Raw genomic sequence first — 27,678 nt, 5'->3', positions numbered from 1 at the left:
CTCTAGGAAGACCATTTATTGTCAGTGAAACGACTGGAAGGAGCCCAAGGTCCCAGGCAGCTCAAGATGCTGGGCCTTCGGTGGGAGAGGGCATGAGAGGCTTCAGGCAGTACGCTTCACGCCAGTCTTCCGCTCACACAGCACCATGCAAATACAAAGCTAAAAACTTCCTGAAAGTCTCTGGCTGGAAACCAATCGGCCCAACAGGTTCCTGGAAAGAACACAGCCCATTAGGATACTGCTATGCGGTTTCATGGCAGCAATTAAAACAAAGGTCGGTTTTATGTAAATCTCAAGTGCCTGGATAATAGCTGTTTCTTTCTCTCCCAAACCAAGGAGGGACACTGGGGAGCTGGCATGAGAAGGAGCCTGAAAGGCTGGCTGAAAGGACAGAAGGCAACCCCAGTGCCTTTCGGCCAAGTCATCTGTTGACTCTACCCTCTAATCCCTCTCACTTGAATTGACACCAACAGACAGTCCATTGCTCCTTTTAATTCATAGAGACAATGATCCCAGTCACACACTCACACACGCGCATGCACACGCGCGCACACACACACACACACACACACACACACACACACCACCTTCTCTCTGCACTGGGCTTAAGCCTGGAGACCCGTCAGGTCTTGAATCTGACTCCTGTTCTCAAGAAGCTCATAGCCAGGTGTCCCAACAGTGGTAACAGAAGGTGTATGGCATCTTAGAAGTAGGAACAAGAGGCTAAGAAGAAAATGACTTCTAAAGATTTATCTGCATATTTATAGAGAGAGAGGCAGAGTTGAAGCATCATCACTGGCACATAAGTGGTGCCGGGGATTGAACTCAGCACCTCACGCCTCAAGTCCTGCTCAGACATCTCCCTCACTGTGTGAATGAGTTTTGTTTTATTTTTTAAAATGTTATTTATTTTAATGAGATATAGACAGAGGGGAGGCAAGCGTGAGGGAGAGACCAGAACGCCGCTCAGCTCTGGTTCCTGGTGGTGCTGGGAACTGAACCTTTTGCATAACCATCGTGCTGTCTCTCCAGCTCTGTGAATGAGTAAGCAGAAAGGACAGAAAGAAGAAAAAGTGAGAGATGCCAGAGAGATGCATCATGTGCACAGGTGCAAGTGGAGGTGGGCTAAGCAAGGCTGAGGCCGGAGCCCAGGGCCCGTGGCAGCGGGAGGGGTGGATGACAGAAGGGGCAGGGCAGGACAGGAGCTATGGTCAGAGAGGTAACACGGAACGGCCATCAGGCCAAGCCGTGATAGACTAGGTGGTGTTCTGGAAGCAAAAAGATGAAGAAACCTGAAAACACAAAGGGCTGAGGCAGCGCAGGAATAAAAGAGGTAGAGACGATGGTACCTGGGGGCCTAAGAGAGGGGTCCAGGCCTCAAAGGTATATCAAGGGTAGAAACGAGGGTGACCGGTGCTGGAGAACTCAGATAACTGCCACTCTGCTGATAGTCAAAGGTGCCTGTGTGGGCAGAGGACATGGACACTCACCCATCTGGCAGCATCCTTAGTCTGTTCTCAATCATCCCCTGATCCTGCTCTATGTCTCTCGAGTGTTTTTGCTGCTGGGCATGTATCATGAATTTACTTGGATACTGTCCACTGCATAGAAGCAGGCCTGGTTTCTGTCAGCAGAGCACTGGGCATGTGTGTGTGTGTGTGTGTGTGTGTGTGTGTGTGTGTGTGTATGTGTGGGTGGTGGTGGTGGTGGTGGTGCCAGTGTCATGGGAGGAATTCCCCAGCTGTGGAAGGAAAGGAATAAGCTCAGGGACCAGGTGGTGGGGCACATGGTTGAACGTGCTTATCGCAATGCACAAGGACCCAGGTTCATGCCCCCGGTCCCCACCTGCAGGGGGAAAGCTCTGCAAGTGGTGAAGCAGTGTTGCAGGTGTCTCTCTGTCTCTCTCCTCTTTCTCCCCCTTCCCACCCAATTCCTGGCTGTCTCTATCCAATAAATAAAGATAAAAAAAAGAAAGGAAGAGGGGAGTTGAGCGGTAGTACAGCAGGTTAAACGCAGGTGGCGCAAAGCACAAAGACTGGTTTAAGGATCCCGTTCAAGCCCCCGGCTCCCCACCTGCAGGTGAGTTGCTGCACAGGCAGTGAAGCAGGTCTGCAGGTGTCTGTCTTTCTCTCCCCCTCTCTGTCTTCCCCATCTCTTTCCATTTCTCTGTCCTAACAATGACGACATCAATAACAACAACAATAACTATAACAGTAAAACAACAAGGGCAACAAATGGGAATAAATAAATAAATAGAAAGAAGGAAAGAGAGAGAGAAAGAAAGGAAGAAAGAAAGAAAGAGAGAAAGAAAAGAAAAGAAAAGGAAAGAAAAAGATAAGCACACTATTCCCAGGCCCTACCTTCAAGGAGCTTGGAGTTCAGTTTCATGGAGAGAAACTGGTAAAAACCCGATAACAGGGGCCCCAGAGATAGATCACCTGGTAGGTGCCTGGCTTGGCGGCATGCTTGTGGCCCAGGCTGGAGCCCTGGAACACCAGGGGAGCTGCTAGTGTAGTCGTGTCTCTCCCTCTCTTTGTGTCAATCAGAGAGAGTCAGCCTGGAGCAGTGAAGTTGGGCCCCAAGAGGCCCAGCAGAGATGCCCAACAGCAGTATGACCATGCCATGAGGGGGACCACAGGTCCTCTGGGGCAGCCCAGGCTCTACAGTGAACCTGGCAGAAGGGATGGTGGTAACAAGGGAAGGTTTCGCAGAGGAAGAAAATTCTGTGCTAAACCTGAAAGGGCAGGTGGAAAATGGCCAGAAGAAAGTGAAATGAGGAGATGAAAGAGTGTCCCATACAAGGGCCAGGAAGATAGCACAGTGGTTAATTATGCACAAGACTTTCATGCCTGAGGCTATACGGCCTCAGGTTCAATCCCTGCGTCACTATAAACCAGAGCTGAGCAATGCTCTGGTTAAAAAGTCTAATGGTGATGCAAAAAGGCTCACGCCTGAGGCTCAAAGGCCCCAAATTCAATTCCCCACACCACCATTAAGACAGAGCCGAGCAGTATTTACTGTTGAATGTAAAACATTAATTCCCCAATAAAGAAATAAATTAAAAAAAAAAAAAAAGACAGAGCTGAGCAGTGCTCTAGTTAAAAAAACAGACAAACAGGAGCCAGGCAGTGGTGCACCTGGTTAAGTGCACATATTACAGTGCACAAGGACCTGGGTTCAAGGCCCTGGTCCCCACCTATAAGGAGGGGAAAAGCTTCACGAGTGGTGAAGCAGGTCTGCAGGTGTCTCTCTCCCTCTCCTCTCAATTTCTCTCTGTCTCTATCCAATAATAAATAAAATATATATGTAAAAAAAACTACTTTGGGGCTGGGTGGTGGCACATCTGGCTGAATGCATGTTACAATGTGCAAGGACCTGGGTTCAAGCCCCAGCCCTCCCATTCCCACCTGCAGGAAAGCTTCAGCAGTGGTGAAGTAGTGCTATGGGTGTCTCTCTCCCTCTCTCATTCCTCCTACCTCTCGATTTCTCGCTGTCTCTATCCAGTAAGTAAATATAAGATAATTAAAAAAAAAAAAACTTTTTCAAAAAGTCTCCCACATAAGAGGAGCAGCATCAGATGCTAAGCCCTGCAAGCAGGAGGCACAGTGCAGGGCTATAGGGGGCTGAAGTGGGAGAGGGCAGGGGGAGTGGGAGCTGGGGTGGGGAGTTGGCTAGGGGCCTGGAGGCCAGGCACTGTTTTAGGCGATGGATAAGACTGAGTTAGCTCCAGGTAGAGACCCGGAACCTGAAAGTCCTGAAGGCAGGCTCCCACTCAGCAACCCCTGGTAACACCCTGGTCCACCAGGCTGGACGTGCTGCACTTACCACCACCACCTTCTTTTTGATCACCGGGCGACACCAGAAGTGCTGATAGAGAAGCTGGTCTGAGTCCATCCAGACCAGGTTCTTGATGCCTTCGCTGGAGGCCAGATCTGTGGTGTTCAGCTGTAAGACCAGGAACTGGAAGACACGTCCGTCGGTGCCCACACTCTGAACGACTACTGGGTGCTCCAAAACCTTAGCATCATTCTGAGAGGAAAAAGGGGACAAATAAACCTACCAGAAACTGAGATGTAAGGAACAGAACAGAATATAGGGAGTCGTGAGGATGTAGTTGAACATGGCAGGACCGGCCCCCCCCCCCCCCCGTTGAAAGATGGGTGCCTGGGGGAATGACCATCCTATCAGTCTCTCTACCAGAGGTTGAGCAAGGAGGGACACGACCCCCAGGATTTGTCCCCCTATTAGCCTTCCTGCCTCACAAGGACTCTGCACTCCCTGACACAACAGCCCGCTTCCTTGTCCCTAAACCAGATGGTCTGCTTACTCAGAGGTTACCAGAAGTTCATCTCCTTTGATCGTATATGATCTATATATCATTGTTCTACTCTGTCAAACAGTAACTGAAAATCCCTTCCCTACTTCTCTACCTCTACTGTTCCTTTGATCATACCTGATCCATCTTCTCTCTGCCCTCAGGGCCCCTCTCTGTCTGCTGGTTATTGATAACCCTATTTCCTCGTTCCTTCAGCCGATTAAACCCCTTGTTCAACAGTTACTGGAAAAACACTGGCCATCCCCCGACTCCTTGCCTCCCTGACTATATATGGTGTAGCCAATTTACTTCCCCCTGCGACCCCTTAAAAAACCCTGCTCTGCTGCTCAATAAACAGACTGTTCTCTAACACAGTCCCTGGGTGCTCTCTCATCGTGTCACTAGCCATGGACACCGAGAAAGACCCCGTAAGGCTCGCTCCTGCTGCCTCGGAACTGATTCCCATCGGCATCTGGTGCAACAGAAGCAGCCACGCCAGGGAACCTGTGCCCGAGGGAGGTCTCCCCACAAGAGCCTGGCATCAGGCTGGCTTTGGTTTGAACCTTTTAATGATTTTTTTAAAATTATTTATTTATTTACTCTTTTGTTGCCCTTGTTGTTTTATTGCTGTAGTAATTATTATTGTTATTGATGTTGTTGTTGTTGGCTAGGACAGAGAGAAATGGAGAGAGGAGGGGAAGACAGAGAGGGGGAGAGAAAGATAGACACCTGCAGACCTGCTTCACCGCCTGTGAAGCGACTCCCCTGCAGGTGGGGAGCCGGGGGCTCGAACCGGGATCCTTACACTGGTCTTTGTGCTCTGCGCCACATGAGCTTAACCCGCTGTGCTACCACCTGACTCCCATGATTTTTTTTTCTTAATGTATTGAAAGACTGACAGAACATGAAAGAGAGAGAGCCAGAGCCAGAGCGTTACTGATGTATGTGTTATCAGGCATTAAAATGGGAACTGCACAGCTGCAAAGTCTGATTTTTACTCTTGAGCTTACTCTTGCCACTAGTTCTGGCCTTTAGGACAATGTTTGCTCCCATCTAAAGATTTCAGCATAATGCAATGAAAATAAGTTCAGAGGGAGTCGGGTGGTAGCACAGAGGATTAAGCACAGGTGACGCAAAGCAGAAGGACCAGTATAAGGATCGCGGTTCGAGCCGCCAGCTCCCCACCTGTAGGGGAGTCGCTTCACATGCGGTGAAGCAGATCTGCACATGTTTATCTTTCTCTCCCCCTCCTCTCTCCATTTCTCTCTGTTCTATCCAAAATCGATGACAACAAAATTAACAACAATAATAAAACAACAAGGCCAACAAAAAGGGAATAAATAAATATTTAAAAAAAGAAAAAGAAAGTAAGTTCAGGAGCCATCCTTTCCTCCCTCACCCAAGCTGCTTTTGCCTGACTTCAGATGCCCAGTGGCCTGAGTTCTTGCACCCGAGCACATTACACTAGTGATTCCTGCCACTGAAACATGATTACCAGGCAAGGTGCAAAGTCATAGCCAAAGCGAGCTGGGAGATTAATGAAAGGAAGACCCCCCAGTCTGTGGTATTAGCTGAAGGGGACAAGGTGACATAGCCCCACTATGTGTTAAAATGAGGAGTCCACTTTTTCTCTGTGTCTTTCTCTTTCTGTATCTCTTTCAAAAATAAAATAAATGAAATACTATAAAAAAAAAAAAAAAAAAGAGGAGTCCAGAGACAGCTGATCAGGGAGGCCCTGTGCCTCTCCCTGTGCCTCTCCCCACAGGTGGGCAGCCCAGGTCCCAGTCCCCACACTATATACAGGCCATGCTCTGGCACCAGGGATGTACTGGTGCTATGGTATTAGAGAGGTGTGTGTGTGTGTGTGTGTGTGTGTGTACGCAGACTGGAGTGGTGAAACCGTGCAGGCGAAAGTTCCTGACTGGGGGTGGGGGACTCAACTAGCAAAATCTCATCTAGTAGTCCAGGAGGTAGCACACTGGATAGTGTTGAACTCTCTCAAGTATGAGGCCCTGAGTTCATGCCATGCCTGAGTGATACTCTGACACCCTCTCCGTCACATTAATAAACAGGGGAGATAAATGTTAAAGGAAAAAAAAAAATCTCATTTAATTTTCATTCCATTTGACAGATGAGGAAACTTAGATTCATTGAGGCAGAGTGACTTATCTGAAGTCACAAAGACATGTGACACGGGGATCCAGAATGGAGAATGCTAGATCACATACAGTTTCCACTTCTGTCTTGATCCTGAAGACCTGGCAACTGGAAATGCCCCCAATCAGCAGGCAGCCATCTCACTGGGGTTTTATGCACTCACTGTACTTCTGAGAACATGCCAGATTCCTGGGATGTCCACTCCAGCATCAAGATCCCACATCTGCGATCACCTCTTTCCATTTTGTTGCTTGGTAACGGTAACAAAGCTAGCAACCATTCCCAGAAGGCCTCTCAGGTGCCAGGTATTATGTCAGTCCTACACAGTCTCCTCTGATTTCACAAATCCAGTGGCCTATTCCCCTTTGACAGGTAAGGACAGTGAGGTTCAGAGAGGTGGCAAACTTTGCTTAACCATGAGGTCTGAGCCAAGATCAGACCATGCTGTCACATCACTTCAAACCTTCCTGTTCTGGTTCACACCTACTGTCCCTTTGTATTTGATACTAGCACCTTTTTCTCACTCTCACTCTGAATGATAGCATCAACCCACTGAGACTCTGGAGCAATCTCATTTGGTGATTGCTACCCATTGGCCAGAGATGCAATAAGCAGGCCCCATGAAGCAGAGCATCCTTGTTTCCAACATGCTGCCTGCATTCTCCCCTCTAGGGCTGGCTCTGATGCTAGGAATAGCTAATGTCAGCCCTTGGTGTGGGCCACACCGGGATGGTTGGCCTTCCAAATACTTGTTCTTAGCGGCATGAGAAATAAATAAAAAGAAAAGTGCCTCTAAGTGTTAGCTGAGAATTCTGTATTGACTCTTATCTCTCTCTACAGATCAATAAAACTGCAGGTAGTACATAAATTTCTCAGCAATTTTACCTTTTACACAGAGGCTCATCCCATAATTGCTCAACTTCACATCCCCAGGAATAATTTGTACCTGGAGGGGTGGGAGAGGAGTCATCTCCCACCCAACTGGATGGCAATTAGTGGCAGCATATCTGTTGGCAGTCACTGCCTCGGACTGGGTCTACAGTGAATCTGCAAGCTGGGGCCCTGGCTTATGACCATCTCTTCCTCCTTGTCCTGCCCAAGAGTTGGGAGGGGTCAACATCCTTCAGAGATGGAAGGATCAGGAATCTAATGGTGCTGCCCATTCATTACCTACTGGGTCACAGGCAAGTTACATGACCTCTCAGATCCTTTAAGAAGCATAAAGCCAGAGAACTGGAAATAAAGGTGGTAACCTTCTGAGGGATGGAAAGATCAAGATGTGGCAGCTGCTAGTTTCTTAGCTGTGTTGACCTTGGGGAAGCTAAACAGTGTAGCACTTCCCTCACCTGTAAAATATTGTCTGTCCACACACAGTTGCTACAATAATTTAAAATGCAGCGGTTCTCAAATTTCAGCACAGTGGGTTTCAAAAACCAGCCTATTAAAGCCCCAAGTTACAGTAGGTTCAAGGCAGGTTTGAGATTTTTGCCTGCTAATCCAGGACCACATTCTGAGAACCACTGATGTCGAGAACCCTAATAAAACAGGTATGAAGCAGACGCTCAGTGCAGGTCAGATCCGTTCCATTCCCTTATCTCATTTGGATATCCACACTTCTCAGTGCCACCCAGCTCCTAGACTGAGCAGAATGGAAAACAGAACTTTAAAAAAAATCTTCTTAGGAGTCGGGTGGTAGCGCAGCGATTTAAGCACACATGGCGCAAAGTGCAAGGACCAGTGTAAGGATCCCGGTTCAAGCCCCCAGCATCCCACCTGCATGGGAGTCACTTCACAAGCAGTGAAGCAGGTCTGCAGGTGTTTATCTTTCTCTCCCCCTCTGTCTCTCCCTCCTTTCTCCATTTTTCTCTGTCCTATCCAACAATGACAACATTAATAACAACAATAACTACAACAATAAAACAAGGGCAACAAAAGGGGATAAATAAATGTTAAAAAAAAGGGGGGGAGTTGGGCGGTAGCACAGCAGGTTAAGCACACGTGGCTCAAAGTGCAAGGACCCGTGTAAGAATCCTGGTTCAAGCCCCTGACTCCTCACCTGCAGGGGAGTCGCTTCACAGGTGGTGAAGCAGGTCTGCAGGTGTCTATCTTTCTCTCCCCGTCTTCCCCTCCTCTCTCCATTTCTCTCTGTCCTATACAACAATGAAGACATCAATAACAACAATAATTACTACAACAATGAAAACAAGGGCAACAAAAGGGAAAATAAATAAGTATTTAAAAAAAAATTTTAAGAGGAAAAAAACCCCCCAAAACTCTACCCTGCCAGGCCTATCTTCCCCTCATCTCATCTCCCCCCACCCCCACACTATGGAAGAACCTGGTGCCTCAGGTTTGCTTGCAGCTCCCAGGCTGCCATCCCTCATTTGTTCATTTACTTATTTATTTTGGGTAGAGACAGAGAGAAATTGAGAAAGAGCGAGAGACATACTTGCAGCACTGTTCACCACTCATGAAGCAACCCCCCTGCGCCTGAACTGGGGGCTTGAACCCATCCCTGCGCACTGTAGTGTGTGTGTGCGTGTGCGTGCGCGCTCAACCACGTGTGCCACCACCTTGCCATCTCTTTTCCATCAAGCCTTTGCTCCTTGACCAGGCTAAAGCCAATCGGGGCAGCTGCATGATAACCACTCAGTCTGCACTCTTACACCATCCAGGGACCTGAGACTATGTCTTGGGAGTGAAGGGCCTCCCACTGAGTGGCATCTTGGACCCCCAGAACTTGGCTGGATGGTATATCTGGGCCATCTCTGCTGCTCTACTTCCTCCTCCTGCCTGATGGAGCCTGTCTTCAGTTCTACTACTTGAGTACAGAGGCGGGGTGCTTAATCAGAAATAACTGAGCCTCGGGAGCTGGGCATGCCAGATTCCAATCCTTCCTCCATCACTTACTGCTGGGTAATGTTGGACAAGTTTTGTGGCTTGGTGTCATACTCTGAAAAATGCAGGTCACAGCAAAGCCTTGCCAGCTGATGAACCAACAAATTCGTTTATATAAAACACAGACATGTAGCAGAAGAAGTTCATCTTTGTAGGGTGAGAGGAAATGCCTCGCTCTGAAACTCCTCAAACAAGGAAGCCCCCCACCCCCACTTATTTTTATTTATGACAGAGACAGGCAGGGAGGGAGAGAAGCAGAGAAAGAGAGTGAACACAGAACTAAAGCTTCCTTCAGTGCAGTGGAACAAGGCTTTAGGCTGGTTGCATACATAAGATAACTCATTGCGTGTGTGTGTGTGTGTGTGTGTGTGTGTGTGTTTTGTTGCTATTGCTTCACCACCCTGGGTAATTTCTTTTTTTTGCTTCCAGGGTTATTGCTGGGGCTCAGTGCCTGCACCATGATTCCACTGCTCCTGGCGGCTATTTTTTTCCCTTTCATTGCCTTGGTTGTCACCCTTGTTGTCCTCATTATTATTGTTGTCACTGCTGCGGTTGCTGTTGGACAGGACAGAGAGAAACCAAGAGAGGAGGAGAGACAGAGAGCAGGAGAGAAAGACAGACACCTGCAGTCCTGCTTCACCACTTGTGAAATGATCCTCCTGTAGGTAGGGAGCCAGGGGCTCGAACCAGGATGACTTAATCCGCTACACTACCGCCCGAACCCCCTGACCCCTGGGTCAATTTTTTTTTAGACACACACACCAGCACTGAAGCTCCCTCCAGGATTGTGGGTTCAAACCCAGGTCTCACATATGGTAAAGCAGGCACCTTTCCAGGGGAGCTGCCTCACCAGCTCACACCCCTTTCCTTGAACAGTATGAATCAGGAGACAAACCAGCACGCACAGCGGCTCAGGGGTCTCTTGCACATACATACCCCATAGAGGAGGCGGGCCTGGGTCAGGGCACTGCCAAAGGCAAACAGGATCATCTTGGCCCTCAGCTGGTCTGGATGTAAGCGGTATGGTCGTATATTGGCTTTCTCCAGGAAATAGAAGGTGTGGGGAGAGGGGTACGGATAACCCTCCTGGAATCCTGAAAGATACACAATCATGTGGAGAGTGGAAAAGATGTGCCAGGCTAGCCCCAAGCCTCAGGAAAGCCATTCACTTTACCCCAGAGCCAAGCTCTCCAGAGAAGCTGTTCAGTGCAGTTCAGGGGCTGGAAGACTTTAGCATACCTGCCAATCTGGTCCCCTGAACATTCTTGACATTTTTTACTGGGGTACTACCACATGGGCTCAGGTACATGTGTCTTTTGAGTATTTGTGACAGAGCCACATGAGGCCTGCACAACTTAAGATTTTCACTAATTTTTTTTTTTGTATTAATCTATTTACTGGATAGAGACAGCCAGAAATTGAGAGGAAAGGGGGTTAACAGAGAAGGAGGGAGAGAAAGACACCTGCAACACTGCTTCACCACTTGCAAAAAGCTTTCACCCTGCAGGTGGGAACTGGGGGCTTGAACCTGGGTCTTTGTGCACTGTAACATGTGCACTCAATCAGGTGCACCATCACCAGGCCCCTAGATTTTCACTAGTCAACTCTAGAAAGTATCTGCTAACCCATTATAGGTGATTCTTTCATGTTAGCTTTGACCCAACCCCTTTCTCTCTTACGAAAGCACCCACATGACAGCGGTATTAGATAACCTGAAATCTGTGATACATTTTTTTAAAGTAAATTATTTGTAAAATACAGTATTTTACTAGTAGTAACAAACAACTTGCCTTGCACCTCACGACTGATCCACACAGTAGTGGTGCCAGATACACATAAACCCTTAGTAGCTGGGGACTAGGTGGAAAGGCGGGTGCCCTGGAAATCCCAGGGAAGGGCACTAGGTGAACAGACAGTTATGGCTTCCTGTCTGCCCCAGTCCTCACGGTACTTCCTCAGCACATGTAAACGCCTGGACTCTAAGACATGCAAGATCTCAGACGGAAGCAGAAGGGAGGGCCAGGCAGAGCCTGCTAGTACCTTTGAAGGGCTCACAATCTAGAGAGTGACAGGAAAACAGATTGTATCTGTTCAGGAGGACAAGTCAAGATGCCACGTGAGCCAGAGCTATAGGAGGATGAGTGACAGGTCCTTGTCAAGATGGGAAGGTCCCAGAGCATTTCTGAAAGAAGTGAGTCCTGAGATACATTACGACCAATGAAGAGTTATCAAGCTAAAGACGGGAGAGGTGAATGGTCCAAAGCTTCAGGTAGAGGGAAAAAGACACGTCAAGGACGGTGGTGACAAAGGCAAGATGTGGTAAGTATAGCTGGAAGAAGGGGGTGTGTGAGGAGACAACAATGAAGGCAGAGAGGGGCAGAGGGCAGACATGACTACTCTCATGTGATCAACTAAGGAGGTTTTCAAAAAATATCTATTTCTTTTTTTATTTATTTATTCCCTTTTGTTGCCCTTGTTGTTTTACTGTTGTAGTTATTATTGTTGTTGTTATTGATGCTGTTGTTGTTGGACAGGACAGAGAGGAATCAAGAGAGGAAGGGAAGACAGAGAGGGAGAAAGAAAGATGGACACCTGCAGACCTGCTTCACCACTTGTGAAGAGACTCCCATGCAGGTGGGGAGCCGGGGGCTTGAACCAGTATCCTTACACCGGTCTTTGCACTTTGCGTTACATGCACTTAACCCAATGCGCTACCGCCCGACTCCTAACTAAGGAGTTTTATATGACAGGCAAGAGGAAGTCGGCAAAGAGAGAGATAGGATTAAATTGTGTTGTTTAAGAGGGCTTCTAACTCCCATTCCACAGGACCCGAAGTGTTTTTGTCACCAGGAACCTTGTTTTTGGTTTTTTTTCCCCTTTTATTGCCCTTGTTTTTATTTTTGTTGATGTTGTTGTTTTTGAATTGGACAGACAGAAATGGAGAGAGGAGGGGAAGACAGAGAGAGAGAGAGAAAGAGACACCTACAGACCTGCTTCACCACCTGTGAAGTGACTCCCCTGCAGGTGGGGAGCTGGAGGCTCGAACCGGGATCTTTACGCCGGCCCTTGAGCTTTGTGCTACGTGCGCTTAACCTGCTGTGCTACTGCACAAAACTGTATAAAAACCTTGTTTTTATACCATTACTAAAAGGGAAATGAACCCGGAAAACACCAAAGGCAGCCAGGCACCGTTTCTCTTATCTGAAAGAGAAGAGGAAAAAAGGAAGGACACTTGGAAATAGTAATAGGTGTAGATATGACTTAGAAAGCGAGTGAAGGCAGGACCATAGGAAAAAAAAAAAAAAGGATATATATAGAGAGAGTGGGGGGGGAGGGAGGGAGAGGCAGAGGGAGAGGGAGATAAAGTCAGTCTATATCTGTGACCTTGGAACAACTACCGCAGTTTCCAATGGAGGGGGATGGGAATGCAGAACTCTCGTGGTGGGAATGGTAAGGAATTAGACCCCTATTATCTTACAGTTTTGGAAACCAATATTAAATCACTAATAAAAAAATAAAAGTTTTGGGGTTTAGAAAGTCTCTTCTGAGGGCCAGGAGGTAGTGCAACTAGTAAAGTACACAAGTTACTAAGCATAAGGATCCAGGTTCAAGCCCCCAATTCCCACTTCAGGAGTGGTGAAGCAGGCGACAGGTGTCTCTCTTCCTCTCCCCCTCTTCTGCCCTGTTTCTCTCTCTCTGTAATAATAGGAAAACCAGTAAATTAACCAATTAAGAAAATCTCTTCTGGAGTTATGAACTAGATGAATTGTAAAGAAAATAGCCAAGTTGAGGCCAACAAGTTGGGAGGTTGCACAAGAGTTGAACTAATCTGGGTTAGAGTTTTGGAAATTAAGAAAGGTTACAGGAGCTGGTGCTACAGCTCCTAATGACAAGTGAACAGAGGTGCCTTCTTTGATGGAATATGAATTAACAGCCCCATTCAGTCTGCAGCCCTAAATGAAGGTGGCCAGAGTTTATAGGATACAAAGAAAAAGGGTGTCTTTCAAGAGACCTAGAAATAAAAGAAGTATTGGCTGTCTGATCAAATCCCCCTGAAGTCAGCAATTAAATCTCTGGTTTAACAGTTATTTCTCAGTGATCAGAGGCAAAATCAGTCTGAGAAAAATCATTTAACCTCCCCCGAGTCTGTTTCCATTGCTATAAAAGGGAGCTGCTACCAATCTGTCTCTCAGGGCTGCTCCTTACACATGCAGTGACTAGCACACAGTAAGTACCCACAGATGTCTTCCCTCAAGAAAAGGCACATCGTTCAGCTCCACACTGCCTAAAAGGCAAAGGCGTTGATGCTTACCAGTGTCATCCTTTGAATCATACAAGTTGCACTCCGAAAGACCCATCACAGGAGATATGGGGTAGAAGGTCTCGAGAACATGGTTCTTAGTGGCTTCAACTTCCTCTCTAGAGGCAATGGGGGGCAGGGGGTCCTTGGCATTCAGTCGGGCTCCACTGGGACCATGGACCTGAAGGAGAATAGACTCTAAAAGGGACAAAGACATTAGTCTGACCTGGTCTAAACTCGGAGCTCAACCCTGCAAGATCTAAAGGCTCCATCCTGTCTGTTTCTCAAGGATTTTGCAGGTTTCCTAGCTGGCCAGTCTGATCAGAGAAAACAAAACTGCGGGTTAAGATATTAACACTGAAGGAGTCGGGCAGTAGCGCAGCGGGTTAAGTGCACATGGCACAAAGCTCAAAGACCGGTGTAAGGATCCAGGTTCGAGTCCCCCGCTCCCCACCTGCAGGGGAGTCGCTTCATAGGTGGTGAAGCTGGTCTGTAGGTGTCTGTCTTTCTCTCCCCCTCTGTCTTCCCCTCCTCTCTCCACTTTTCTCTGTCAATAACAACAACAACTATAACAAAAAAAGGACAACAGGGGGCTGGGTGGTTGCACAGCAGGTTAAGCACACATGGTGCGAAATGCAAGGATGGCTCAAAGATCCCGGTTCGAGCCCCTGGTTCCCCACCTGCAGGGGGGTCGCTTCACAAGTGGTGAAGCAGGTCTGCAGGTGTCTGTCTTTCTCTCCCCCTCTTTGTCTTCCCCTCCTCTCTCCATTTATCTCTGTCCTATCCATCAGCAATGACATAAATAACAACAACAAGAGAAACAAAATGGGAAAAAATGGCCTCCAGGAGCAGTGGATTTGTAGTGCAGGCACTGAGCCCCAGTGATAACCCTGGAGGCAAAAAAAAAAAAAAAAAAAAAAAAAGGACAACAAAAGGGAATAAAAAAAAGATATTAACACTGTCATCCTTGACAGTGGAGACTGTCAACATACTCTCCTCCTCATGTTGTTTCCATGTTCCTGTGTTCTCGGGCCTGGTGGTCTGAGGGTTCAAGTGTGCCTCACACAGATCTCGCCGAACACTTGCTCTAAGCTGAGGACTCCGAGCTGAGCTGGAGGTACTTTCTGCTCTCAAGGAGTTTACAGGGTAGAGAGTAGGAACCATTCTTTTTATTTATTTATTTATTTATTTTCCCTTTTGTTGCCCTTGTTTTTTTTATTGTTGTAGTTATTATTGTTGTTGTTACTGATGTCGTCATTGTTAGATAGGACAGAGAGAAATGGAGAGAAGAGGGGAAAACAGAGAGGGGGAGAGAAAGATAGGCACCTGCAGACCTGCTTCACCGCCTGTGAAGCGACTCCCCTGCAGGTGGGGAGCCAGGGGCTCGAACCGGGATCCTTACTCCAGTCCTTGCACGGGTCCTTGTGCTTCGCGCCACATGTGCTTAACCCACTGCGCTACCACCCAACTCCCTGGAACCATTCTTGAAGACAGAAGAGGTGGGAGGAAGTAACTTCCTCAGGGAGACAGGAGAAATTTCCTGGAAGAGGCACTGCCTTGAAGTGGCTTGGGGGGTTAGGGAGTGGGTATGTGCTGAGCTCTCAAGTAAGAACTCCTGAGTTCGACCCCTGGCATCATATGTGCCAGAGTAATGCTATTTCTCTTGCTTCTCCCACCCATTACTAAGTAGATAAAAGAGAGACAGAGAGACAGACAGAGACAGTGCTGGGACTGGGTGGTATCACATCTGGTTAAGCACACACATTACCATGTATAAGGACCTGGGTTCAAGCCCCTGCTCCCCACCTGTATGGGGAAGGACACTTCACGAGTGGTGAAGCAGGTCTATTTTCTTCTCTCCCTCTCTATCTCGCCTACCTCTCAATTTCTCTCTGTCCTATCAAATAAAATAAAAGGAAAAAAATGGCTGCCAGGAGTGGTGGATTTAAGCCCCAGTGATAACCCTGGTGGCAATAAAAAAAAAATAAATAAAAAAATAAATACATAAAGGTTTTGTAGATGTACAAAAGCAGTTTCTCACTTCGGCACATTCAGATTTTGTGTCAGTGGCACTATTCACGTTGTGGGTCAGACCAGTTTCTGGTGAAGGGGACTGTCCTGTGTGTACAGGCTGTCTGGTAGTAGTCCTGGCCTCTGGCCACTAGATCTCTTCCCACAGCCCCTAAGCCCAGTTCAAGTCATGACAATCAAAACTGTTTCCAGACATCGTCAAATGTTCCCTAGAGGGCAAAGCTGCCCTTGGATGAAAACCACTGAGAGAAAGTTTATCAGGCAGAAAGAGAGCAGGAGAGCATTTTAGTTGAAAGGAGCAGCATGTGCAAAGGAATATGGCAGAGGTCAGGGAAAGAAGTCCAAATGGCTAGAGCATGACAAGGAGTATGGCAGGAAAGGAGGGACACAGACAGAAGGACTGAGACTTGAGGCGGAGGGAAAATATTACTAATCCCAGAAAAAGGGCCAGGCTATCCTCAATAGGTAAGAGTGGGAGAAGTCAAGCCAGTCATAAAGCCTTGACTTCTATCAAATTAGCTTATCTGCCACACAGAGACACAAGTGTGTGAGGAAACAAAATCACAGCTGACTGTCTGAAAGCCTGTCACTGTGATCCTGTATGGGAGCCTGTCAGGGGTTGCCACAGCCACAGCCCACCACCAGGCAAAATCCACCTAGGAAGACTCCTTGAGAAAGGCTTCCTGAGAGTTCTCTACAGAGGTGAAACTCCCTGAAAATGCCGGGGTTTTTAGAAATAGTCAAATCACAGTGTGATGGTAAGGCATCTTCTTCTTCTAGCGTTTGCCCTTCTTCCGTAGCCAGTCAACAGCGTCAGGTTGAAAGCTGTCAGGAGCTGCTTGTTGCTGGCTTTGAAAGTGACTGGGATCCATGTGGATTCAGTCGGCTAGGAAGGATCGTCAGTTTCCCCAATGAATGGGTACTCACGGGATGCACCACGAGAAGGTCAAGGCTGAAATGTCTGAAGACTGGTCTGGCCTGTAGCAGTGATTTAACTAACAGGTGGTTTCCCTTATTAGATATGTAAAAAAAAAAAAAAAAAAAAAGACATGGTATTTGTGGACAGATGATTCTAATTTGCTTGCATTATTATTCACACCTCAAAAACAGTTTTCTGGGAGTCGGGCGGTAGAGGCAGCAAGTTAAGCACACGTGGTGCAAAGCGCAAGGACTGGCAGAAGGATCCCGGTTCAAGCCTCCAGCTCCCCACCTGCAGGGGAGTCGCTTCACTGGAGGTGAAGCAGGTCTGCAGGTGTCTATCTTTCTCTTCCCCTCTCTGTCTTCCCCTCCTCTCTCAATTTCTCTGTCCTACCCAGTGACAGCAGCAGCAACTACAATAATAATAACAACAACGATAAAACAATAAGGGCGACAAAAGGGGAAAAAATGGTCTCCAGGAGCAGTGGATTTGTGGTACAGGCATGGAGCCCTGGCAATAACACTGGAGGCAAAAAAAAAAAAAAGTTTTCTAAAGTATTTCCTGTTTCCTCACACATTAATCTGCAAGGAAGATAAATGTGCCTGGACCTCTCCTAACCTTGGGTTTTAGATTCTCCCCACAGAGTGGTCACTCTGGTGAGGTTTCCAATTCAATTCCCTCCACATCCCTACTTCAGTGACAGCTCCAAATGGGGCAGTTTAATTAGAGGTATTACTTGATGATAGGCCAACGACTACTCCTCTATTAATGAGGTTCACTAATTTCCTTAGTGGTGCTATTACCTCTGCAAAGCTGACTCCTTGCCAGGAAGTCCATACTCAAAGGGGCAAGCTGGAGAAACCTGACCCGATTTCCGGAAGGCCCTGAACTGTTCAATAGGCTTTCTTGCTCCAGGATTCCACAATTAGGATACCTGTGTGCTTTCAACATCTTCACCTGAAGTGCCTGAGACCAGTCTTCTCTTGCCTGTCCCTTTAGTCAGCAAACTGTGTGCCATTAACTAGAGATACAATCGGAACAAGGAACTGCCTCTGTTATCAGGAGTTCAGTGCAATACCCAAAGTATATTAAATTATTACAATAGTGTAAAATGCACTGTGATAAAAACAGGCATGACGGGCATAAAGAGTACAAGATGGAAAAAGTTGGGGGTCGGCGGTAGCGCAGCAGGTTAAGCACAGGTGGCGCAAAGCTCAAGGACCGGCAGAGGATCCCGGTTCGAGCCCCCGGCTCTCCACCTGCAGGGGAGTCACTTCACAATCGGTGAAGCAAGTCTGCAGGTGTCTCTCTTTCTCTCCCCCTCTCTGTCTTCCCCTCCTCTCTCCATCTCTCTGTCCTATCCAACAACAACGACATCAATAACAACAATAAAACAACAAGGGCAACAAAAGGGAATAAATAAAGAAAGTAGATAAATAAAAAGAATGATTTGTAAAAAAAATTAAAAAATGGAAAGAGCTAATCCAGTCTGGGTTCACAAAGCAAGAGGACTTGAGTTGAGTACTGCAGACAAATTTACCTTACTCAAATGAAGAAAACAGAAAAAAGGGCAGGGGTACAGAGCATAATGGCTATGCAAAGAGACTCTCAAGCCTGGGGCTCCAAAGTCCCAGGTTCAATCCTCCTGCACCACCATAAACCAGAGCTGAGCAGTGCTCTGGTGAAAAACAAAAAAAGAGGTGGGGGATATTTGCGTGTGAAAGAACTCAATAAATTTGGGGAAATTGGCGCGCACACACACACACACACACACACACACACACACGTTAAAAAAAAAAATCCCATGAAGAATGTACAACATGTGAAAAGGCACAACGTTTAAAATCATAATTCTAAAAATTCTGCAAATGGCCAAGTGTAAATTTGGGGATGGGAGGTGGTGGGTGCCACACAAGAGAAAAGGAAACAAGGTTAGAGAGACTGGGTGGGGGAAACAGCATATTGGTGATGCAAAGAGACTCTCACAACGGAAGCTCCGAAGTCCCATTTCATCCCCTGCACCACTGAAACCACAGCTGAGCAGTGCTCTGGTAAAACAAAGCCGAACTAGGAAGATTACGTGATGACCCCACAAGAGGACTTTAGATGTCATGGTGAATAGTTAAAGCTGTGGTGTCGGGAGGTGTCACAGTGGATCAGGCGTTAAGACTCTCAAGAGTGAGGTCCCAAGTTCGATCCCCTGCAGCACATGTACCAGAACGATGTCTGGTTCTTTCTCTTTAAAAAAAAAAAAAAGAATGGTTAAAGCCCATGAAAGGCAGTGAAGGACTGGCAACAGGAGAGGAGCATAAAAAGATCTGCAGTTTAGCAAGATCACTCTAGCAGGGGTGTGGAAAACGGGCTTGGCAAAGGAGAGAAACGTGGGGCTAGAACACTCGCAAAAGAATGAGCTCGGTGAGGGCAGAGACGCTCTGTGCCCTATCATTCCCGGTTCTTCAACACTCAGGCACTTGTAAACACTCTAGAGAAATGGCTGAATTAACAGTCTTGGAGAGAAGTAATTTTAAAACAAACAACAGCTGAGTTATGGATAATGATATTGAGGCCGTGTCTGAGCCGACACGTGGATTATGAAGGGTGAGAGTAAGACAGGAAGTGTAGATGTGTAGATGGGCAGGGAGGGGTGGGTGAATGTGAGCTGGGGATAGGATAAGAGCAGAAGGATTAAAAAACAGACGTTCTAGAGTAAAAGATGACCAACCTCGATTCCAAGTTGTGGATAATGAATAGTTTTGGGCTATGATCCGTCTGGCCAGAGAAGGATGCTTGAGAACTTGGGATTTACACAGTTGTATCAGACTGTCCACAATGACTGGGCTTAGAGAAAAGAGGAGACATTTAGAGATGAGATAGAAAGTAACAGGCTGACTCCAGAAGCCATCAGTCTGAAATCTTACACAGGGGAAACTTACCAGTAAGTCTCTCTCTTGGGAATGTCATCAGTGGAGTGCCAGAGGCGGGCATGAGAAATCACATTCAGGACACGTTCATCTTGGTTTTCTATGTGGTTCTTTGGGTCTTCGACAAGGCTGAGTACTTTCTCGGGAAGACCTTCTATTAGCTTGGATTTAGTAAGCCAGAGGGCCTGCTTCACACCTTTGAGGTAATGAGTCACAAAAAAAAAACAAAAAAAAAAACACACACACACACAATTCAGGAAGAGTCAATTAAGCCTGTCAGGAAGCATCCTGAGGAAAAGGTTGCCTTGACAGAGGTGGGATTTGTTATGTAATATCTACAGAACTAAAATGAAGAGGGGACTAAAAAGGAAGAGGGGAAGCTAGAAAAGGCAGATTTCAATTCATCTTCAGGAACAACCATCCACTGAAGCCAGTTAACAGATGAGTAAGATTGTGCTGGGCAAAGATAGCATAGATTGTTATACCTCGGGCTCTCAGGTCAGGTTCAATCCCTGACAACACCATAAACCAAAGCAGAGGTCTGTCTACGAACATACCACCCTGAACATGCCTGATCTCGTTTGATCTCGGAAGCTAAGCAGGGTCGGGCCTGGTTAGTACTTGGATGGGAGACCAAAGCAGTGGTCTGATAAACACAAAACTGTCCTCAGTTCTGAAAAAAAAAAGTTGACAAGATAGTGCATCCAAGGGAGGAATTAAAGAACAGCTAAGGTGGGCTGAGTGGTGGCGCACCTGGTTGAGTACACACATTACAGTGCACAAGGACCCAGCCCAGTGTTCAAGCCCCCAGCCCCCACCTGCAAGGGGTAAACTTCACAAGTGGTGAAGCAGGGCTGCAGGTATCTCTCTGTTACTCTCCCTCTCTATCACCCCCTTCCCTCTCAATTTCTGGCTGTCTCTATCCAATAAATAAAGATTAAAAAAAAGAAAAAGAAAAGCTAAGATGAATCTTCTAGGTCAAGCTCTGTTGTCCACAGGATTCAGTAGGCAACAGATATTACCTTAGACTATGGGACTAGATTTATGAGTGTCTATCTAAATCTAGACTGATTTATTTTACCACAGTACTGTTCAATTCTGACTTCAGGTGGCACCTAGGATTGAACCCGAGACCTTGAAAACTTAGACATGAAAGTCTTTTGCATAACCATTATGCTAGATCCCCTGTCTCACCCCTTCTATTAACTTGCACCTCAGTTTCCCAATTGAAAAAGCCTGTGTCTCTCCAATACATCTCAATTATTAGATTGATCCAGGATCAAGCTCATGCTCCTTCCCCCCAAGAGAAAGCAGTTTATGGAAATAACTTTCAAGTCTCCATGGACAACATGAAGACTCTTAGTCTGGGAACACTTAAACAGATTCGTTCCACATCTTACTGTACTCTGAGATTGTATAGTGAATCATTTTGCAAACAGGGTTTTGTATGAAGCAGTCCTATGAAACATACTACCTTCTCCCAAAAACACTGCACTCAAGATGTTAGTCTATTTATGGCATGTGTTCTTCCCTGAATCCTTCTAAAGCTCTTCCTGGCCTTAGTACAGGAAGGCTTGGCTTTTCCTAGGTAAAGTACTATTTTGTTTTATGGGTACAAAGAATGACATAAAAATGAATGTTCTTCTGTATAGCAAGGGTATGGAGACTCTTAAGAGAGGCTTAAAAAACACTCCAGGGATCAAATCTGGGGCCTGACACATACAGGTACTATGTCCACTCACTCAGTTGCAACAAACTCTTTATAAAATAATTTATAAATGACACAGAGTAAACTAGATTATCACTGTGGCATATGCAGTGTCAAGGCTCAAAAGACCTCCTACTTGCAAGTCCTATGCTCTGTCACTGTACCACCTCCTGGGGTGGTCAAAACAAACTTTTTCTTGCACTTTGTGCCACCTGCGCTTAGCCCACTGTGCTACTGCCTGACTCCCCAAAACAAACTTTTTTAAAAAATTTTTTTCTTTCTTTTTTTTAAATATTTATTTCATTTATTTATTCCCTTTTGTTGCCCTTGTTGTTTTATTGCTGTAGTTATTATTGTTGTTGTCATTGTTGGATAGGACAGAGAGAAATGGAGAGAGGAGGGGAAGACAGAGAGGAGGAGAGAAAGATAGACACCTGCAGACCTGCTTCACCGCCTGTGAAGCGACTCCCCTGCAGGTGGGGAGCCGGGGTTCGAACCGGGATCCTTATGCCGGTCCTTGTGCTTTGCGCCACCTGCGCTTAACCCGCTGTGCTACAGCCCGACTCCCAAAACAAACTTTTTCTAAAGGACCAGATGGGCAATATTTTTGGCCTCTAAGGCAATATAGTCTCTTATCATCACTACTCATTTATGCCATTATAGCACAGAGGCAATCTTAGGCAACAAATGGGCAAGGATGTACTCTAACAGAAAAACCTGGGGAGTTGGGCTGTAGTGCAGTGGATTAAGTGCATGTGGCGTGAAGCGCAAGGGCCGGTGTAAGGATCCTGGTTTGAGCCCCCAGCTCCCCACCTGCAGGGGAGTCACTTCACAGGCAGTGAAGCAGGTCTGCAGGTGTCTATCTTTCTCTCCCCGACATCAATAACAACAACAATATCTACAACAATAAAAAAAGGGCAACAAACGGGGAGAGAAAGAAAGGAAGGAAGAAAAACTTGAAGGACAAAAACAAGCACCTTGCCTCGTTGGCTGACCTTTCTTTACCACTGGTCTTCTGTTGTGAGCAGAGCCACATTTGAATTTCCCCAAGCAGGGCCACACAGGGTGGATTTCTTGGTATTAATTTATTTTGTTTTCCCTTTGTGCTCATTCCTTTACCTATTTTTAGTAGTTGTCTGTGTGCGTGTGGTTAACCAGGTATGCCACTGCCTGACCCCCCTTTACCTATTATTATTGTATTTTTTTTTTTGCCTCCAGGGTTATGGCTGGGCGAGCGGTGCCTGCACTACAAATCCACCACTCCTGGTGGCCATTTCTTCCCATGTTGTTGCTGTTATTGTTGAATAGGTTTGAAGTTGAAAGAGAAGGGGGGGAGTCGGGCGGTGGCGCAGTGGGTTAAGCGCCTGCGCAGGGACCGGCATAAGGATCCCGGTTCGAGCCCCCGGCTCCCCACCTGCAGGGGAGTCGCTCCACCGGCGGTGAAGCAGGTCTGCAGGTGTCTATCTTTCTCTCCCCTCTCTGTCTTCCCCTCCTCTCTCCATTTCTCTCTGTCCTATCCAACAACAAAGCAACATCAACAATGGCAATAATAACCGCAATGAGGCTGCAACAACTAGGGCAACAAAAAGGGGGAAAAATGGCCTCCAGGAGCGGTGGATTCATGGTGCAGGCACCGAGCCCAGCAATAACCCTGGAGGAAAAAAAAAAAAAAAAAAAGAGAAAGAGAAGGGGAAGACAGAGAAGGGGAGAAAAGATAAGACACCTGCAGACCTGCTTCACCACTTGTGAAGCGACCCACCCTCCTTCAGGTGGGGAGCTGGAGGCTCGAACAGGTATCCTTGCGCTTTGCACTTACCCAGTGCACTTATGCACTTACCCAGTGCACCACCGCCCAGTGCCCCCTTTCCTATTTTTAATTTAATTTGGTTGTGTTGTAAAATGTATGTGAAATACCCAAACTATTTTCAGGAAAAGGCAGCATATAAATAAACTAAGATAGGGCTGGGCCAGGGGTGGCTCAGTGGACAGAGCATATGTCTTGCATGTAAGGCCCTGAGTCTGACTCTTAGCACTGGCCAGGGCTGGAGTGGTGCTCAGGCCACTCTGCCTCTCTTTCCATCTCATTCTTACAATTTAATAAAAAGTAAAACGTAGTGAGATGTATTTGATTCAGGATGCTGTACTCAGTCTTTGAACATTAGGGAGCTTCAGCTATTCAGTGGAGTGTGCTGCACTGTCAGGAAACATTTTTTCCAAATCTTGCTTCCCTAAGAACAGGCACAGACCTAGGAAGCCAAGTTCTACACTCAGACCACATACTAGTCCTCTACCCTCAGATCAGAGTTAGCACTTTTCAGTGACCACACTCACAAGTTAACATCAGAGCCTATGACTTCTTTTATGGGCAGGCTATATGTCTCAGCTGGAAAAGCACCACTCTAACTCAGGGGCATACCTTCATTTGAAAATGTCTAAAATTAAAGGGAGGCTAGAGGACACTTTAAGGGGAGATGCCTTCAGGATATTTCTTTTGTGGTAAAAAATGAAAGGCAATGAAACCTTTCACTGTAAGGTTCATAAGACATCAGAAATACAAATATTTAGAGATGTAACTTCTGGATCTTATGGTGCAGCAGCAGCAAAAAAGAAAAAAAAAAACAACTTGGACTAGGAGTTGGATAATCTGTGTTTTAGTTCTGACACAACATTGTCCCTTAAACGTGAAAATGTGTAAAATAGTTAGATTTTATTATTCACTAGTATACAGAGGTGTACTAACACACCCTCAAAGACTACAGGTTCAGTTCAACACCACTGTAATAAGGAGAGTATCACATAAAGCATATCACAGAATTTTTGGTTTCCCAGTGCATATAAAAGTTATGTTTATGGGAGTCGGGTGGTAATGCAGCTGGTTAAGCGCACATGGTGCAAAGCGCAAGGACCAGCTTAAGGATCCTGGTTCAAGCCCCCGGCTCCCCACCTGCATGGGGGTCGCTTCACAGGCGGTGAAGCAGGTCTGCAGGTGTCTGTCTTTCTCTCCCCCTCTGTCTTCCCCTCTTCTCCTCATTTCTCTGTCCTATCCAACAACATCGACATGAATAATAACTACAACAATAAAAAAAGGGCAACAAAAAGGGAAAAATAAATCTAAATAAATATAAAAATTTTTTAAAGTCTTTAAAAAAAAGTGATTGTACAATACTGTAACCTAGTATATACATATATATACATATATATACACATATATAAACATTGCAACAGCATTGTGTCTAAAAGGATGTTAGTAACTTACTAATTTGAATATTTAATAAATTTTATTGGGTAAGTCAGATAGATAGCTCAGTTGGGGGGGGGCCCACTTTTGCCTTGCATGTAACCATTTTTAAGTCCTGGTAAAGTACACAGAGAGCATATGTTACAATGCACAAAGGCCCAGGTTCAAGTCCCCGTCCCCATCTGCAGAGATGGGGTGGGGGAAACCAGACACTCACTTCACAAGTGGAGCACTGGATCAGTATGCCCACTCTTATCTCCCCTCTCTCTCTTCCCTCCAGTCTCCCCTCTCGATTTCTATCTCTACCCAATAAATAAAATTAATTTTATAAAGTGGCAGGGGAGATGGCAGAATGGTAATGCAAAGAGACTCTTATCCTAAGGCTCTGAGGTCCCAGGTTTAATCCCCTGCACCACCATAAACCAGAGCTAAGCAGTGCTCTGATAAACAAACAAACAAACACCCTACTACACAGGAGTATGATGGCACTGGGGGAAGTTTCGGTGCTGTGAGTATCTCTCTACTGAAAAAATTTGATCCAGAGTGAAGAAAACACCAAGGACAAAAAAATTATACAGGTACATAATTACCAAAAACAAAACAAAACAAAAAACCAGACGAGCCAGGAATGTGGCATGGGACTTGTGTGTGCCTGAGGGTCCAGGTTCTAACTGGGCCTGTGTCTGTCTGTATGTCTGTGTCTCTCTCTCCCTCTCTCTCTCTTTCTCATAAAGGTCTATATAAAGCAGCCCAGGAGTTGGTGCAGTGAAAGAATACAGGACTTACATGCATGAAGTCCTCAGTTCACTCCCTGGTACAAAATATGCCAGTGATGCATTGGTACTCTACCTCTTTTGTTAATAATCACTTCAAAAATTTTTTTAATGCTGACCAGAAAAATGTTATGTGTGATAATCACAGTAAAGTGAAGCATAATAAAATATGGCATGCCTATAGCAGAGCTGACATTTACTGAACATCACTGAACTAGGCCATGCCTAGAGCTTTATCTACTAGTGAACAGGATATTATGAAATGGATGATGAAACTCAGATGAAGTCTACTCCAAATCAGGATGCTATACTTTGTAAGTGATGGTATGCGAGAAGAACCTGAGTCTGTAAGTTCATGAACTCTATTATCTCAATTTGCTTCACTATCCAGTATCTTACAGTTTAATCATAGATTTAACCTCTTTGGGCATGATGAAAGCATACTGCATGTTTTCAGTCTGGTCAAAAAAGTATAAGATTAATTTCTGAAGTGCCAAGGCACTCACTCATCCACAAGGTAGCATAACCAGGGTCACTACAGGGTGTAATGAGTTTAGTCTTATGAGCTCTTCTTTCACAGTGCCCTGTGAGAACATTGTAAGTGTTAAAGGCTGGAAAATCTACTTTCAGGAATGGGTTTGAGCAACTGAAGAGGCTAGCCAGCTGACTTAGGTTGGTGGGGTTTTGTTTCCAGAGCATTGCTCAGCTCTGGTTTATGGTGGTGTGGGAAACTGAGCCAGGGATTTTTAAAGCCTCAGGCACAAAAGTCTTTTTGCTTAAACATTATGCTATTTTCAAACCTAGGGCTATTCTAATCCCCAAATCCTGCCTTTCCTAATTACTTCTTGGAAAACAGTTCCCATTTGACAATTTTGCATTTTAAGGGCCTGAACTATCCACATCCTAATTTAGGGACTATGGAAGAATGTGTAGAAAGAACAGGGAAAGGTAGTCTTAATAACTCTGGAAAATAATCTCTTGAACTGCTCTAGACACAGACTGGTTTTGACTCAGTCTTTTTTATTTGTTCTTAATGAGTGAAAGGGAACTATAAGTGAACTAGCAGCCTCTACAACCACATTCTTTGCTTAAAAAACACCTTAACTTTGAGCTTTAACAAGTGACAATAATCTAGAAAACAAGAGTTTCATGACTAACCTACAGGCCACCAGTGGGCAAATTCTTTCCCTGTCACAGGAAATGTCACGAACCTGGGAAATGAAGCAATAGAGCAGGCAAGTTAAGTGCTTTCTTACTGTCTCTTTGCGCATAATCTCCTTCCATCTATTTCTTAAAATTCTCCAACGAGTCAAGCGCTAGAAGGGTCTGGGAGTCAGGCGGCAGTGCAGCGGGTTAAGCGCATGTGGCGCAAAGCGCAGGGACCGGCGGAAGGATCCCAGTTCGAGCCCCCGGCTCCCCACATGCAGGGAAGTCGCTTCACAGGCGGTGAAGCAGGTCTGCAGGTGTCTATCTTTCTCTCCCCCTCTCTGTCTTCCCCTCCTCTCTCCATTTCTCTCTGTCCTATGCAACAACAACATCAATAACAACAATGAAAAACAACAAGGGCAACAACAACAAAAAAGAGTAAATATTAAAAAAAATAATAATAAAAGGACTAGAAGGGTCAATGGGAACCCAATGAGTTAAAGCCATTCATTTCACATGAAGTGGAGGCCCAAGAAGCTGCTGCCACTTGTCCAAAATCACAGAGAGGTAGTACTAGGTTTAGAAAACACATATTTTCACTATGTCTGTCTGTCTCTCTCTCTCTCTCTCTCTCTCTGCGCACAGCTCTCGACATCCCACTCAGTCTTGTCAACTTTCAGAAGATGGAAATCGCTAACAGCCTGGTTTTGCAAAGGAAGAAACCCAGACCCACTGAGCTTCAATGCCTGGACAAAGCCCCCGAAGGTCAGCGCCGAGCAGTCTGTGTGAGGGCCCCTCCCCCACCCCCTGGGGCCTCACCCTCCAGGACGCGGCTACGCTGGTGGAAGATGTGGCAGGGCTGCTCCTTGTACAGCGGGTGCTCGTGAGTCGGGGGCAAACGACGGAACTTTGGGTGCGTCCAGCCCCGGTCCCAGGGCGGGAAGACCGGCTGCGCTAACCAGGGCACGAAGTGCATCTTCCCGGCGTAAGTGATGGGCTCCACTCCAGGAATTTCGTACACCCTGTGCAGGGGACGTGGCTCGGGCTTCCTCGTGGAGCGCACGCCCCACTCGTATGCCTGACGACTCGGAACCCCTCCGCCCCCAAGGCTGATCCGCCTGGGGTGAACTAGCGCCCGCCTTGCGGGCCCTGATGCCAACACCATACCGAACCAGGATCTTCAACACCTCCAGCAGGACGCCGCCATATTCCCGCGCGCAAGGCCTGATGGGTACACAAAGGGCAGGTCGGCAAAGTCCGTCTTGTGAGTGA

The 27,678-nt window shown here is 46.5% G+C and overlaps 1 protein-coding gene across 2 annotated transcripts; it reads right to left on the bottom strand.

The window, feature by feature from the left end:
• Nucleotides 1-27,640, bottom strand: MRPL37 (mitochondrial ribosomal protein L37). 2 transcript variants are annotated; one of them, XM_007518034.3, is made up of 7 exons: nucleotides 27,226-27,639; nucleotides 19,554-19,737; nucleotides 19,343-19,458; nucleotides 13,683-13,868; nucleotides 10,307-10,464; nucleotides 3,826-4,029; nucleotides 1-211 (listed from the first exon to the last, which is right to left on the bottom strand). In XM_007518034.3, the coding sequence occupies exons 1-7, from the start codon at nucleotides 27,569-27,571 to the stop codon at nucleotides 134-136; spliced, it is 1,272 nt and encodes a 423-aa protein (XP_007518096.1). In that variant the 5' UTR covers nucleotides 27,572-27,639; the 3' UTR covers nucleotides 1-133. The 2 variants fall into 2 exon arrangements, with proteins under 2 accessions (XP_007518096.1, XP_060062231.1); XM_060206248.1 differs by lacking the exons at nucleotides 19,343-19,458; nucleotides 19,554-19,737 and having other exon boundaries at nucleotides 27,226-27,640.
• Between the last annotated feature and the right edge of the window lie 38 nt (nucleotides 27,641-27,678).

Source organism: Erinaceus europaeus, chromosome 13 (genome assembly GCF_950295315.1).
Source record: "Erinaceus europaeus chromosome 13, mEriEur2.1, whole genome shotgun sequence".
In the NCBI taxonomy this organism is placed as follows: domain Eukaryota; kingdom Metazoa; phylum Chordata; class Mammalia; order Eulipotyphla; family Erinaceidae; genus Erinaceus; species Erinaceus europaeus.
This window is presented reverse-complemented; position numbering and strand designations above follow the sequence as displayed.